At 41.2% G+C, this 16,609-nt stretch overlaps 2 protein-coding genes across 10 annotated transcripts in view; both read right to left on the reverse strand.

Annotated features, from left to right (window-relative positions):
• Positions 1-420: 420 nt before the first annotated feature.
• On the reverse strand, positions 421-8,229 carry zfp91 (ZFP91 zinc finger protein, atypical E3 ubiquitin ligase). Of its 2 annotated transcripts, none has more exons than XM_084381936.1 (12): positions 7,240-8,229; positions 6,898-6,935; positions 6,617-6,733; positions 6,257-6,293; positions 5,090-5,200; positions 4,914-5,006; positions 4,650-4,835; positions 4,421-4,471; positions 4,264-4,342; positions 3,031-3,145; positions 2,811-2,910; positions 421-2,708 (listed from the first exon to the last, which is right to left on the reverse strand). In XM_084381936.1, the coding sequence occupies exons 1-12, from the start codon at positions 7,650-7,652 to the stop codon at positions 1,718-1,720; spliced, it is 2,331 nt and encodes a 776-aa protein (XP_084238062.1). In that variant the 5' UTR covers positions 7,653-8,229; the 3' UTR covers positions 421-1,717. The 2 variants fall into 2 exon arrangements, with proteins under 2 accessions (XP_084238062.1, XP_084238061.1); XM_084381935.1 differs by having other exon boundaries at positions 6,257-6,296; positions 7,240-8,228.
• A 2,029-nt stretch (positions 8,230-10,258) lies between these two features.
• rbm47 (RNA binding motif protein 47) overlaps positions 10,259-16,609 on the reverse strand; it is a 35,643-nt gene continuing 29,292 nt past the window's right edge. For 6 of the 8 annotated variants that reach the window (XM_084376438.1, XM_084376442.1, XM_084376436.1 and 3 more), the window contains 3 exons: positions 16,393-16,602; positions 14,335-14,525; positions 10,259-13,181 (listed from right to left, as the gene is read on the reverse strand). In XM_084376438.1, coding sequence (XP_084232564.1) covers positions 12,930-13,181; positions 14,335-14,525; positions 16,393-16,602 — 653 coding nt within the window. In that variant the 3' untranslated portion in view covers positions 10,259-12,929. The remainder of the gene's footprint in view (positions 13,182-14,334; positions 14,526-16,392; positions 16,603-16,609) is intronic. The other 2 variants (XM_084376441.1, XM_084376443.1) reach the window with 2 other exon arrangements.

Below are 16,609 nucleotides of genomic sequence, written 5' to 3' on the forward strand. Positions count from 1 at the left end.
ATTCTGTTGATAATTTTAGTTAAGGCTCTTTTTTTTTAACATTTGTTTGTTTTTAAACACAAAAGCAATAAACTTTTAAAACATTATGAAACTTTTCCCTGAAACCTCTGACTGAATGTGTTTCTATTGTGGACGTGCACTCCTGTGTTTTGTTTTGTATTAATTTTCAAACGTAAAATAAAAGGTTGCAAACACACAAGAGATAGTTAAATGTCGTCCCAGTCATATTATACCATTCTGTTCCCTTGCAACGTCTCTCACTCAAATACTTACTAGGAGCTTCAACTAAGTCCATGAGGATTCAGGGTTGAAGGCCTTCAGGGGGACATCGGGATCCCCAGTTGAAGAGAAAAAACATCTGTGTGGTTGTTTTGGTTATCCCCACACAATAACGTTCTCTGTCAGTGAATACACTTTGCATAAATGTTAAGACGTTTATTTACATTATATAAATGAACAGTTTTTGTGTTTGCTCTACCACACATCCTAAACCACAAATCAGAGAGGTGCAGATTTAGTATTGACATACGTATGTTTCCAAGGTCTCTACATAGCTTTGCTTATTAAATTACGTTACACTTAGAAAGGTTATTGACAAAATCTGAGTTCTACTATTTCAGTGACTGTGCTATACTGTTATTTTATGGATTCAAATGTGATTTACAACGTCCACGGTCACCTTCTGGCTGCCTAAAATAACCGAGAACTTTTTAATAAGTACATACGTTATAGGGGTGTTACTCTTAAAGTCTACAAGCAGCCAAGCTTAACAGACATTTGCATAGTAGTGCTGTCGCGATACTGGAATTTGCAACTTTGATACAATACCTTTAAAAATATCGATACTTGGTACCACGGGGAAAAACTGACACAAAATTGAGGGCATAAAATTTTAGTTTTTCACTAAAAGATAAATAAGGCAAGGCATGTGTACTATGTGTTAAGAGCATCAGCATCTAAGTTAATTTATTTCTGGAGGAGGGAATGAAAAAGTTTCAAATATTCAGATTTGATTATGTATCGATATTTTCGACAACACTACTGCACAGATGTCATCGAAACAGATTCATGACGCTGCAAAAAATGCTAAAATATGCATATTTTGTGACTTTTTACAGGCTTGTGAAGTGTCTTTTTTTGTCTACACCTTTGCAGATTTTTTTGTGTGACTTTAAATCATTTTCTGTTATATCTTTTAACCTTTTCAAATAAAGGCTTTACAGTAGATCTAGACAATAAATGAAAAAATAGCTGCCTATTCATTTAAACTGACATTTACAGCTTTCTAATGTGTATTTGGTGTTAATTCATAATAGAAAACAGTTGATTTATTCCAGTAGGAACCTTGATGCCACACACTAGGCATTTAATGTGCTGTATATTACTAAGAGGTATGCTATATTATTGCATAATAGCAACAGCTTTGCGACACAACCTCAGCATCAACACACACACACACACACACACACACACACACACACACGCGCGCACACACACATAAAAGGCTAGTTACAGGACTGTTATGTACAAAGGCAACGACTTACACATACAGACACATACATATCTTTCCCTGATACAGATATTCTAAAAAGCTACCAAATATGACTATGAGTGAACAGTACTTAATATATTGGTGATCCTACATTTACCTCAAACATTGCATTACAGTATATTAGGTCACGGATGACAAAATCTGCCTCTATTTCTGGTTTGTGTTTTACATGAGGGCCTGCTGCACATGCCTCTCAGAGCCGTCCGACAGAACTTCCCCCTGTCCCGTCTGCTCCCACACCACACCGTCCTCCCCCAAAGCTTCTGTCTGCTGAAGGGAGCTGATCGACTGAGAGGAAGACGAGAGCACGGGATTGTCCAGAATAAAGCTGTCCCCGTTGGTGGAAGCTGGATCCTGGGACTGGGGATGGGAGGGGGACAGGAGAGCGGGGCTTGGGGCGGCCGTCTGTAGGGTCTGAAGCTGCTGAGAAGTGGCTAGGATGGGGATCTGCTGAATGTGGGTCTGAGACTGGCTGACCGGCTGGAAGGTCATTTGGAGGATCTGTGTCTGGCCCTGGCTCTGCTGCTGGGAGGAATACGACTGCAGAGACTGGAGCTGGGGTTGATGTTGGGTCACCACGGAGCTGGAATGGAGGGTCAGTTGTGACTGCTGAGCGGCCTGCACGAACTGGACGGGCATCTGGAGCTGGAGGTGAGTCTGCTGCTGGTGGTTGTCAGCAGGTGAAGGGGGGTCAAGGGGGGACAGGGCGATCGTCACTGGCACCTGCATGGTATGGAGGCTCTGGTCTTGTCCCAGTAAAACCACCTGGTGACTCACTTGTTGGGACACATGGGCCATCTGGGACACCTGAGCCACTTGCTGCCCGACTTGCCCTTCCTGGCTCAGCTGATCCACCTGCCCATCCTGCCCTATTTGGCTCACGTCCAGGGCAGTGACCTCTGTTTGCATGGGGTTTCCTGAAAGCTCCAGCAGGGAGGCGGGGGTTGTGATGAGGGCGCCAGCGTTGGCTGCCAGTGCCTCAGCTATTAGCACCTCAGGGTGGCTCTTGGCCTTGTGGGCCACCACACAGTCCTTCTTCTCAAACTTCTTGCCACAAATTGGGCAGGAGAACTGATAAGTGGCATCGGCATCGTGCTTCTTCATGTGCCAGTTGAGAGACGCCTTTTGACGACACGTGAAGCCACAGATTTCACACCTGTGGGGGGGGAAAGTGAGAGACAATGCACTGAAGTCATCTCGGAAAATTTAGGATAATTAAAAAATGTCCCAACAAAGACTTCTAATACAAAGTACTAACTGTAGGGGCTTCTCTCCCGTGTGAATCATGCGGTGCACAGCCAGGTTGTGGGAGCTCTTGAAGGCACGAGCACAGAACTCACAGATGTAGTCCCTCTGGTCTAGAACCACAAAACACACAAATATAGAAGTGTTCTCCATATAATTTAATATTAATTATGACAAAATTTGTCAGACAGATCAAACCCAATGCCTTTTTTCTGTATGCGCTGCATATGTACCTGTGTGGTGCTTCGCATGTCGCAGCAGCTGCTTCTGTAGGCGGAAAAGCCTCCCACAAGACGGGTGAGGACAGACGTACTTCTTCTTAAGCAAGTGCTGATACTTTATATGGTGCTGGCATGGAAAACAGATAAAATGCAAAACAGTATATTAGCATCAGTTGGATGGGATGGCAAGGAGAGTAAAAGTTGTCACTGTATGGTCGCGGTCAGACATTATGTGAATGCAGGGATCCATCCATCCTGGGATACCCTCTTGACCCAGTGCAGGTGGTAGGAGAGAGCAGGATGATGGACAAGCTGTCATCACTGCTGGTGAAGGAGTCCCACCCCCTGCAGGTCACTTTCACAGCACTGGGCAGCTCCTTCAGCAACAGACTGATACACCCTAAGTGTGTGAAGGAGAGGTATCGCAGGTCCTTTCTTCCTGCTGCTGTCAGAGTCTACAATCAGCACTGCTCCCAATAGACCTCACTCTGTACTGTCAATGTTCTAAATACCCATATTTATTATTTATATTGTAAATTAAAATTAACTGCTGTTAATTTCTACAAGTCTATTCTATTTCTTACCTTTTTAATTTATATTGTTAATTTTTGGCTATTGTTTTTTGTAAATATTCTGTCCTTTGGCTGCTGTGGCAAACAAATTTCCCCGTTGTGGGACAATAAAGGAATACTGATTCTGATTCTGATTTAGGTTTGCATGACATTTTGTGGGAACCTGTGAGACTTCACCTTTAGTGGAGTTATCAGCATTGACAATAAGGCTACAAAGATTAGTCGACTACTCGATTGAAACAGACTATTTTCATAAATCGATACATAATTTAAGTAATTTTTCAAGCAAATATCTCAAACATTTGTCTTTTATGATAGTAAACGAAGAGTCTTTTGATTTGGACTGTTGGTTGGATAAAAGAAACATTCTGAAGACGTCTCTCTGATGAGCATTTTTCACATCTTTTTTTTATCATAATAAAGACTAAACGGTTAAACAAATTGTGAAAACAATTAGCAGAGTAAATGATAATTAAAATAAATCTTAGCTGCAACCCTACTAATTAGGAATGTTTGGTCAAATTATAAAATTAAATAGTATCTGAAATTAAATCAGGATGCTTGTAGCAGTCCTAACCTCTTTATGATGCATACAGAATCAATTCCCAGACACATTTTTATTGCGGCAGCTGACGACAGCCCTCACTGGGATTGTGTCGTTGCTGAGACTGACCTGCAGGTAACGAGGATGAGCCAGGACTGTCCCACATCCTTCCATTTCACAGCGCACATACTGCACCGGGGGCTTCTTCCTGTGTGGGTGAAGCATGTGTCATTGCACTGTCACAACACTGAAACCAAATATTAAATAAAACAGATATCAACGTCACCTTCTCTTTGGCAGCCTTGGGGTTTTATCGTCTTTTTTCCGCCGACCTCTCCTTAAATAAACCAAATATGATTAATGCAAATCAGGAAAAAAGGCTCATTCTAACATGTAGTGAATTAGAAGCCGTTTGGAAAAAGAGTAAAAGGTCCAACTGTGGCTCATTAAACACACATGCAACATGAATCTATCCAACATATACTTTGTCACACATTAATTGGTGCTGTGCTTACTTCCTGGGTCCATCCGGGTCCTCCACCATTTCTTCTTCTAGCTTCACTTCCTCTTCCACACTCTCCACATTGTCCAAACCTTCTATCTTTATCTCAGCGACCTCTTTCTCTTTTTTAGGTGCCTTTTCTTTCTCTTTCTTCTCCTTCTGTTTAGGAGGAGCTCTGCGCTTTGGTTTAGGGACATCCCTAAGACAGAAACAGAGAGATATCCAGTTAGTAAACAAAAAGTGGGGCGCCATTTCTGATCATGTCAGAGAAACAAACCTTTCAGCTTTCGGGTCATAGCTCTGGTCATTTAGATCGTCTCTAAAAGGAACGTCTTCATCACTGCTGAGGGCCTCTTCCTCCTCTGCGCCACTGAAAGCAAAACAACAAATCACTTGAAACAGAATTCCCCTCTTGTGCTCAGGGTCAAGTTGACGCACTTGAGATAATTATACCTCTGACTCCGCGGCTGGTAGTTGCGGTCGTTTGGGTCATCCTGAAATGGAGGGTCTTCATCATCCAAGACTGGCTCAACAACATCCTCGTTTTCCTTCTCTTTCTTTTTACTGAGACAGCAGAAACACAGCCGTCATCAAACACAGCACGAAACTAACTTAGTCACACTCTCCCAATTTACAAGTAAAGCCCTATTGGCACTGGACTAGTATTACCAGGGAACCACGTGTGATTTAGAAATAAGGTTGCCACATTTGTATGTGGTCTGGTGCATTTGCATGGGATAAACAAAGTTTGCATTTTACTTGGATTTACTGACATTATCTCCTTGACATGAGGTCAAGGCTCTGTTTAACAACTTTCCACTTTCAGAGGCAAAGTATCTGTTCTTCAGCAGCCACAATATTAACATAGTTTAGAGTTGTTTTGCAAGCATAAATACACATTTACAGCTCATTCAAATCAAGTAAATGAAAACCATTTGTTCCCTTCTGTCACTCATTTTAACATCAGTATCTCGTACTCGCAACACAGCTGCTGACTACTACTTACAAGCTTACAACAGATGTTTAAAAATAAATAGAAAAGGACTATTATTATCACATGACCTCTGTGTTTGGCAAAATATGGTTGTTATATGTGGTGGAATTTTTACTTTACAAATACAGACATGGCAGATTTGCCCAAGATTAAGGTCACAGACGTCCTGCATAACTATTACACATTTGTTAAGGTCTCTGGGCAATACTAGTCCGGTGAGAAAAGGGCTTAAGACAGTATACTTTAAAAACATGAGCACAGGGGGCCATAAATAACAGAACAAGATGGTGCTGAAGATATACAGAAATGTTATGTAACCTCTCTAGCCCTCTAGCAGCCTCCTTTGTTAAAACTAAGCATGTTTTTTATGACATTTTTAAAAAATGTTACTGCAGAACCCCACAGAGTCAGAACAAGTAAGTATAAACCAACCTGATCTGATCTGACTGCGTCAAAGATAAACTGTTGATAAAATCCAACATGATCCCATCACATCAATCAGTAGGGTCAGTTCACATGATTCTTTAATTTATACCTTAACCATATATTTAACATTTTGTAAAAGTATATGACTTGCTTACAACGTTCATATTGTGTTTTACCCAAAGGAACAAAAATATACTTACATGTCACACTTCTCTTTACTGTTTAACTCTCCTTCCACTGCTGCAGACAAACAGAGAAAGAAACCAGTTTAGATGATGTGCAAACTTGTATAAAATTGGGCGAAATAGATAAAACACAGAAGCATTTAATTTCAGTCTGCTGCAAGGGAGTTATTCGAAGTAGAAGGGCCTAACCAGACAGCACTGATCCCATTAGTTACACTGAATATCCATAATTGCAACCAGCACATATCAATTAAATAAAATGTCACCGAAGGGTTTTAATAGAATAAATAACATCCCGAAGCCTCAGTGCTTCTGCCTGAATCACAGGCCCACATGCCGAACCACTGTCTCGCTCACTGTCAACAGGTTGCTCACCAGCTGGATTATCCATTCCAGGTTCGGTCTTACACACAGGCTTGGCAGAGCCGCGGCCAGCCCTGCCAGACGGGGGCTTGGCACGAGTCTGGGCTGGGGGGCGTCTGGAGGGAAGAGCTGGAGTGATGGAGCAGAGGCATGCCATCAAACATACTGTGTGCCATGAAGTGTGTGGTGCAGGCATATGTAGACACAACACACACATAAACCAATGTACACATCATCTGCTTCCATCCACATATTATATTGAATCAGATGTAGGCATGTCAAAGACTGATCACCTTGAGCATCCGTGGCAGGTTTCTTTTGGTCATCTGAGCTGGAAAAAGGAGACAAAAACGCTGAGATTACTTTTTCTCTACCTGCAAAAGGCACAGCCAACATAACTCCACAGAAAACAATGCATTTAAAAGCGGTAGCACTGAATATAAATATGACAATCTGTAGACCCAGGTAAGTGTTACTCCACCCTCCCCATGCGGAGCTGAAGAAAGGGGACGAGCTATGCTGAAGGCGTGCTTTTGACAGGAACTGACCCCTCCGACATAAACACACATGTAAAAAGTCTTGACAGGCTCGATGTAAACAAATGTGCGGCTCGGACTGCTCTCTTACAAACTTACTCTGTGCCTTGAAGGCTGTCACCTGCGACCCCCCCTCCAGCCTCAGCCGAACCCGCTGATTCGGAATTTTTCTTCCGCCTCGAGTTGGAAACTTTCCTCCGCTTGGTCGCACCGGTGTCCGGGCTCGGTTCGTCCTCGTCGTCGTCGCTCTTGCTGTCCTTCAGCCAGGCCGGTACTGCCCTCGTTGACCTGTCTCTTAAAACCCGTCCTGAGCTCTGCGGGCTCGACGCCGCTCCGTTAACGTCCGTTAGGGATGCGGAGACGCCGGACCTCGGGCGGCCCGCGCCGCGCTCCCTCAGCCCCCTCCGCGGGGTAACGTTCGAACTGGTGGCCGGGGTCTGCTCTGCGGCCTTGTCCTCCGCCGGCTCTCCGCCTTTATTTACATCCTCTGCTCGGTCGCCGGCCGCTTCCATCACCGTGAGGACACTTCAGCCTACCTCAAAATCCGCTTAAAGTCAAGCAGGTTTAGTAGCGATGTGCGGAAAAACGGACCACATCTGGTTAAAAGACGTTTTGATTGCAAGCGGCCTTTATCCAACAGTGGGGCATTTTCTGTCAATGCGCTGGTTTCGTCGCAAATTAAATGCATACATTTATTGATTAGACATTGAAAACTTTTCTTAATTATCTATTCAGCAATAAACCGATATCATTTTAAAGAAGCAGACACTATTTTCGCCTTCTTAAAGCTATAGTAAACCTACTTATTCGCCCGGGCCTGGAGCGCAACCATTTTGTGCGCTTTGTTGCGTCTCCTTTAAGCCAAATATAAACCGAGGTTACGTTCAGGAGCGGCAACGCATTTTAGCAGCTGCACAAACTGTTTGGATTTCCCTCCGTGCCTCCGGCAGATGGAGTCGGCCGATCCGCAGTGTTTATAAATCTGCGGAGAAAGCATCAGCCGTGCGAAGGCACCGTGCACACGGCTGACTGCTGGGGCATCATGGGAACTGTAGTTTGCATTGAAGCACCACAGCTCGGACTTTATTTTAAGGATATTTCTATCTCTTTTGACATGCTTTTATCACTTTAGGAGAAAACATGAGGAATATAAAGATTTTGTGTATGATTAGCGATGGATTTTTTTTCTCCTGTAACAACAAATAATACAATATTAATGTAATTATCTAAAAATAATCCACACATGCAGAATATTTCCCCTGACAAACAGGTGAAATGATTGAAATGTTTTCAGTGTACTGCCCAGCCTGCAATATGTTTTGTGTTAAGTGCTAAATAAATTAATAAATTACAATATTTCACTCAACACTCAGAGTGTATGGTCATATCTTCTTCTTGCATATGTTGAATTCATATTTTAACCTCAAGTAAGATGAATTATGATTTATTTCCTACAATATTCTGTGTCCCTGATGACAGTGAAGCTAACATGGCTGCCAGTGAAAACCCTGCACTGTGTGGTCAGAGCTGTACAGCTCTGCTGCAGGCTGTTCTGATGGGCCTCGTTTACCACCAGATGGCAATATTGTCTTAAATATATAGTTCATAGTTCATCTCTGACAGAATGAAGTTAACTTGGTTAAAATTCTTCTCCTTTTATCGGTCAGTGTGATAAAGCAGGTGTGGTGTTAAAGATAATATTTCTGAGAAATTAACATACCGTTGCTTCATGCCTGACTGAGATTGTAAAGGTTTTATCTAGCTTACACAAACCACCATGAGGGATTGTACTTGATGGGAAGGGCAAACCCACAAAAGTGGGTTTTGACCCTACTAGGGCCAGAAGTAACACTATTGATACGAATACCAATATTTGTTTTATTAGTAAAAGCAGATAATGGGGCAGTAAATTAAGCATTTTACTGTCCTCAGCTGATCACTTACTAACATACATGAATGGCAAAATTCAAGCAAATGTCAGTTATGTCAATTCTATGAACAAATAGAGTGATGATCACTGCATGCATGTACACAAACAGCAGAGAAGAGGAGTGCACGCACCAACAAGAGAGTTCATGCTCCCAAAACATGACATACTGATGACACAAGTAAGGCACAAGTAAAAGTCTTGTATCAGAATTGTACTTTACATGTACATCACTGTAATGTTGCAGCAAGTAAAGGTTGGCTTTTAAATACTTTATATACTGCTGGTTTGCATAATTAATCTGAATCTGTGATGTAGTAAAGCTGTCAGATAAAGTCAAAGTAAAGTCCCTCAAAATTGTACTTAAGTACTTGAGTGACTGATGACTGGACTTAAAGTGTCTGATATTAAATGTACTTAAGTATCAAAAGCAGAAGTAAATTATTCATGTATTCACATGTATGTTTATACTCTATGGGTCATTTTTCTGATGATCAAAATCAGTTTGTTTTTCTTTTTAAATCCAATTGCCACAGCATAAAATCTGCAAAATTACTAGTAACTGAAGTTATCAAATGAATGTAATAGAGTTTAATTGTACAAAAGTAGCATCCAAATTGTGGAGTGGAAGTATAAAGTGGCAGAAAATGGAAATACTCAAGTGCAAGTACCTCAAAATAATTCTCAAACACAGTAAATGTACTTAGTTACATTCCAACAGTTAAGCTGATTGTTTTTTTCTGTAACATGTCTCAATACTTTGATGGTTAAACTGCTGTCTGGCAGGTGGATACACTATAAAAACTCCATGTACCTGTGACTGCCCTCCTCCTCCTCCTCATGTTGCTCTGAACGATGAGGGCTACTAATGTTCTGAAAGGCCTCACTGAGCTCCTCGCCAGGGTACAACATGTTTCTGGAGTAAAGTTGACGGAGAAGTTTATGAAACATTCTCAAAACACTGCGCTCTCTCTCTCTCTCTCTCCATCGTGACACATTGCCTAATAGTTGCTGATGTATGAGGTCAGGGATGGGTTTCCATTCACAGAGGTCGGAGTTAAAGTCAAGAAACGTCTGACCCCTTCTGCACTTTTTACGGTTATGTGGTTTAATCTAAAACTAAGGCTAGCTGACATAGTTAAGAAGGTGTGCTTGAACATGTAGACAAACAAAATGAAAAACAGCATTGCATCCTTTTGAAAATGCTTTATTTATCTACTTTATCACTATAAATATAACAAGACCGAACAAGCTTCTTTTTTTTTTTTTTAAACAAACCTTCAGATAGAAAACAGTCTGCATAGGTCTACAAAGGCATAGCAAAGGGCACATCTTGGCAATAAGGCACACACTAGCAAGAGTTTAAATGGTAACACCTATGTTAAACTAGGCATACATGGCTCCACACCACTGACACAAGGAGCAGAAGGACTTCATCCTGCTGCTGCAGTGTGGGTGAAATGCAGGCAAAAGAAAACAAAGCATGTGTAATGAGTGGGAAACAAGCAGAAGGTGACATTTGGATGGCTGTTACTGACATATGCAGTTGCAAAACCAGCAGCTCAACACACATGATAATCCAGTTTTAGTCTTTTTGCTGTTGAAGCGGATAAAAAAGTAGCTCTTCTTGTTCCCACTCAAAACACAGAATCCAGTTCAAAATAGCAAACAGAATATTACACATAACAAAAACACAATAACCTTGAATTCTTTAAAAACTATTGGACACTTTGGCAAAAAGGAAAACATATTTTTTTCTACTTTTGTTACTCTGACTTTTTAAATCCCTAAACAATGTGTAAATAAAGAAAAGAAATATGTTTTAGAATATATTATACCTTTTCTTCTTACTTCATACACAACACATGTAATGCATATATTAAATATATCCTGACGTATTGTCATCATACAAGAAAATAATAAAAGCAGTAGCAAAATGGAGATGATGGAGTGAAATGAGACTTGTTTGTGGATAATCAATCTTTTCATTTTTCTCAAAATACAGGCCATCGTCAAGTCAAACGCATCATGTTGTTTAAAATGCAGCAAAAATGAGAAAATATGCAGAGATTTTTAAAAAAAGGACTACCAGAACTGCTTTACAAATACATGCTCTCATATAAAGATGGCTGTGGAGTGTGACTTCATGATCAGTTTGCATCCGTTAAGTTTGTGTGCATGGCTACTTTTATATTTCAGAATGAGGTATTGCTCCAGTGATTCCCAGTCCAGTATTACACTTGTTTTCAGAGTTTAAAAAGTGCCTTCTAAACATTCATCAGGGTTATTTTATGTTTTAGGAAAAACTCGGTCACAGACACAGGCATTGAAAAGAGCCCAGTTCACATGTGAACATCTCTTCATCTGAAAGTCGCAATCTCTTGCCTTTTATAAATACGTTTTAAGTGCACCTCGGTCAAAAGCACAGTTTGGAGGACGAGAAATAAAGAGGAGACAATGTCTATGGAGTGTTACTGCAGGAGAGGTAGCCTTGTCACATCCGACTGCAGAGACTAAAACCTACTCGTCTCACCACGATACAGTCATACCACAAATTTGGTGCAATGGAAATATGAATGCAGAAAACTCCATTCACTTTGTAATGAAAGGCACAGTGACAAGCACGGGGTAGCACATACATTATGCAGATGTAAGGCACTGTAGTCAGGCACAATCTTTCTAATATCATGAGACTGGAGTGTTTGTAGCCTTAGTTTTTTTTTTGGTTAGCGTTGGCAAATACAGGAGCTCTTTAGTGCTCCAGTCCATATAGATAAATGTCTCTCATTCCTGTCCATATTTGTTCACCTTTCAAAAGTCAAGCAATTTACAAAAAACAATAATAAAGATATGCATAAATGAGAAACAAAACAACTAACATCTGTTCAGTCTTAGTGCCCTGTCAGCGCATTTTCTGAGGATAGGAAATATCTCCATGTTCATGATGTCGCCGTCTGTCAGACTTATAGATAAACCATGTTGCCTTTCCAGTTTTCTTTCACTAGCATTTCTTCCCCAACAAACCTGGCACAATAATATTATTTAGCTGGCAACTTTTCTTCAAACAAAACATGCTATGTTTCCAAGTTAAGGAGGAGGAAAAAAAAGCTAAATATAGGCAAAAGAACACGACACTTAGAACCTTCATTTAAAACACAAATAAAACTAAATAAACCAAAAAGTACCAAATGGGCATGTTTGGAACATACACATTCAACCAGCATGGACGGACAGCATCACCTACAGCACATAGAATTGGCTACAATACTATATTAATGGAAAAAAAATACTAGAAAAAAACATTAGTATATCCAAAAACAGTTGTCTTCAGTGGTATCCTCTCCTGTCAGTAGTTCCTGTTGTACTTTTACTTGCTTTAAATGAACTTTTCTTTCTTGTAGACATGATGTAAAGGTCTATCTTTGCTGCTTCAGAGAACAAATACCGCCCCAATAATGACAAACCTACAGAGAATAAACCTTAAATATGTATCTTCTCTTCATAAATACTTGAATGTACCTTCAGTGTATAGAAGAGAGAGAAAGAGAAAGAGAGATATGTGAGTAATGCTTGTTGTTAGGGGCGCTGACTGTCACCGCATACGGGTTAGTTTCCTCAGTGAGTGGACTGTCCTCTATGTGTGCTCTAATTTACAGTGATGCTGCATAATTAAGCCTGTCATGTGGTTGCCTTGGGTCCAGGATACACTGAGGCTGATATGAGATGTCAGGTTGTCATTGTTTCACTGTCTGTTTTCTTAATATCATTCAAACGACATTCCTTTCGAGCTTTTGGATGTTCACAAGTTCAAGTGATGGGACAGACTGCGGTGGTCGTTCAGTCACGTGGTCCCATCCTCACATTAATATGTCTGGTAGACATCGTGGATGGGCAGCTGGAAGGCTGTGGCGGGAAAGGCCTGTGGCACCGCATAGCCTGCGTATCCCCCATATGCTGCAGCCGCCACCGCTGCATTCTTCTGCAGAGCGGCCAGAGCTGCTGTGTTGGCAGCGTAGTTTGTGATGGGGACGTATCCACCTCCATACAGGCCACCAGCTGCTGGGATACGCTGTACATTGTGGGCCATGGCATAGACGGGAGTGATTGGACGGCCCTGGTAAATGGAGGAGAAGGAATATAGTGAATAAGACAATTTCTAAAGCGTGTCCTTAACAAGTGGCAACCTCCAGGGGCTGAAAAAATTAAGCCCAAAACTGCTGTTCCTCAAATGGCCACTTGAGGCTGGCTCCCTGTAATAAAATGCCAAACTTTACAGTAGAAATAATCATTTTTAAAGCCTCAAACAAAAAATGGTTATTTTTGCTCATTTTTGCTCCATTCATGGCAACTGTACCTAACAACACAAGACATGACACTAATGTTACATTGCTTGCTAACATACAACCTATTTACCTTTTCTTTAGTAAGCATGGACAAATTAAAACTCTCCTATAAGAAAACATGAATCCTTTTAGTCCTAATTAGAACGTGTTCAATCGAAGTCAATCAATAGAAAATGGAAAAAAAATTTCACAGATGGTAAATATATGGAGCCACACCACTTGACATAGATAGAAATATGCTGTAAAATAAAGAGAAATAGCTCTTTTTGTTGCCAATACAAAGATTTATGCTATTTGTAAGTGAAAATGGCATACACTGAGATGCGGTACTATGGATCCCACTGGTTTTCTTGCAAGACCCGCCCTACGCCACTTCTGATAGATTGCCTTTGTTGGTTACGCTCCCTACGTTTGACTCAAACTATTAATGCATGGTGTAGCAATTAATGAGCTTTGCCTAACTAACCCTGAGACACTGCAGCTGCATGAGCTGAAGAGGTTGGTGTGTTTACTACAGCTCACAATCCAGTTTATCAGCTCTGCTTCAGGCTGTTTATTCACAAACCAATTCTTGTCTCATTTGTGGTGTGGTTAAACAGTAAATTCTCCCTCCCTCCCTTTTGTTGCCCAAGGCAAGGAAAACCTCTGTCAGTTTTTCTTTCTAAGATTTTTTGACAGGAAGAAGGTGCCTATCAGTTGAACTCTGCCACTTTTCTCGCCGTTGTTTCTCTCCTGTCCAACAACGTGATAGATGTACTGGGCTTCTGGGCCAAGAAGCCATTGAGGCTTTCATGATGCAAAAATGACAAACGTAGGCCAATCAGCATGTAGGGTGAATCTTACAAGAAAAACAGTGGGATCCATAATAAAAGACAATTTATGTTTTTTATGTGCAAACATATACACCAACATCAGAATTCACACCTGAAAAGGTGGCGGGGTAGAGACCGCAGGTAGGACGGTGGCAGCAGCAGTAGCAGTGGTGTGTTCGGGGTGTTGCATGGCCAGCGGGTTGATAAGGTGCTCCACCGTGTGCACCTTCCCCTCCTCCATCAGCTTGGCTGCAGGAGCCGTGCTGAACACAGGGTACTGCCCACCCAGGGTCGGCAATGCCACTGCACATAAAGAGACACAACAATGAGAGCTCGGATAATAGAGCGAACCACTGCAGACAACAGCAGAGTACAGCAAGAGATGGTTAATATGTAGACAGACAAGCACATTCTTCCACCCATGCTCAAACAGAAACAGCCACACTTTAATCTGAAGGTAATCTATTACAGGACAGATGGATGAAGCAATGAAGGATAAACAAGACAGAGAAAGGTTGAAGGAAACAATTTAGGCATTAAAGGAAAAAATAATAAACTACACAAGTTGGCATTGGGGTGTGATTCGGATTATGATGGTGCTCAACTGTGGATTAACCTCAGTGCTCCGACACACACACACACACGCACACACACACACACACACACACACACACACACACACACACACACACACACGCACACGCACACACACACACACAGTGAACACGTCAGTCATTGTTTCAGATGGACAAAAGTCTTTTCAATCTATCGGTGACCCTGTTATTCCACACTGACTGGGACTAAGAACGAGACCCCCAAGATTGGGGTCAAATCGTTCCCGTTCCCGTTCCCCCACTTTACAGAATGGACCTTGGGTCACCAAATATAATAACAATGACAAATATTAAATTCATGATGAAACAAATAATCTGGTAGGTTTAGTATGTTTAGTAATAAACTTGAAGATTAAAGAATAATACCAGCGTTGCTCTTTTTTGTTTTTGCATTTTATTTGTACAGTTTTGTACTACTGTACTACTTTTTGTTTTAAGTCGAGACGAGAGTTGTGGTTTCAACCTCATTTGTATCAATGTCATAGCATTTTTTTCTGTTTACTGTCAGGAAACAAGGAAACAGAAATAAAAGTAATTTTCCACCAGGAAATGAATGTTTTGAGAAAAGCCACCATATATTTCACTCTTTGCTGGGGCAGCAGCTCATTTCAGCCTAAATGTAACATTGTAGACAATGTACAGATTTACAAATCAAAACAAAAAGTGTAAATGTCAAAAAATAAATTTACAAACAACATGCATTGCAAAATCAAAATGATCGTATGGACTTAATGTGTAGATGGGCCACAAACCTAAATAACACTGGTATTATCCTTTAAGTGATTAGAATAGATTGGACTCATTAGAAAGGAGGAGATGAGTAATCTTTAGTTTGTGCGTTTAGTTTTGCATTTCAACTCCTTCCATGACTGAAACTGTTGTAACACTAACATACCTAAAGCAGCTGTTCCTACAGAGAATAAGACTGATTGAGTTGATATCCAGTAACTTCATTTTGTGAATAGAAAAGGTACAATTTTTTGTGATAATGTAACATATCTAAAGCAGCTGAGACAGAAAGAGACAAGATACTGTCAACAACCTTTCAGTAAAGGTTTGGAGTTGAGTCATATGTAAAAGTAGATTGTGGAAGGACTGATCCCCACATAACTGAGGCCATGTTCAGACCGACATCAGCACTGCGTGACTTCCTCGTTCAGTTAAATGGAACCAATTCTAGCCTCAACACAATGAAACGGCTTCTGCGGTGGCCATTATCCAATCAAATATATTCCTTTATTTTCTTTTAACACAGTGCTGATTTTGATCTGAACACCCGGTAAGAAGAATTTTTTAAGGAAAAAGGAAAGAATGAAAAATGGCAGTTACTTTCTGGTCACGCTAGAAAGGACACATTTTCCATTATTCTTTGCTTCTTTATTCGAGGAGAAAGGGAGTCCTTTTGCACCTGACCATCCAGCAACAACCATAATCTTGATTTATAAAGTGTTCCTCAAACCACACAGGAGAGAGAGACAGTAAATTACGAGCTGGAAGGTTTAATAAAGGCTTTTGAGATGGGCAAGGATATGGATGGATATATCTATCTCACTGACTTGTGCCAGGTTTGATGCCAACGGGGTTGACAGAGGCAGCGAGCTCCAGACTGGGCATCAGCTCATAGGGCTTGTCAGGCTGCTTGGACTTGCCCTCATGGTAGCGGCTGTAGATGCCACGACCGGCAGAGTAACCCCCCAGGTACGACCCCCGTGGTCCAGGGGTACGATTACCTGCAGCAGCACGACCACGACCTCGCACAGTACCTGCTTAAAA

Source organism: Pagrus pagrus (genome assembly GCF_965226575.1).
Source record: "Pagrus pagrus genome assembly, chromosome: 2".
In the NCBI taxonomy this organism is placed as follows: Eukaryota; Metazoa; Chordata; class Actinopteri; order Spariformes; family Sparidae; genus Pagrus; species Pagrus pagrus.

Coding starts and splice junctions, on each gene's coding strand:
- zfp91 (XM_084381935.1), bottom strand. CDS start 7,652: ATGGAAGCGGCCGGCGACCGAGCAGAGGATGTAAATAAAGGCGGAGAG. Junction 6,297..6,616: donor TGGAATGGATAATCCAGCTG/GTGAGCAACCTG, acceptor GTTTGTCTGCAG/CAGTGGAAGGAGAGTTAAAC. Junction 5,007..5,089: donor TACCAGCCGCGGAGTCAGAG/GTATAATTATCT, acceptor TTTTGCTTTCAG/TGGCGCAGAGGAGGAAGAGG.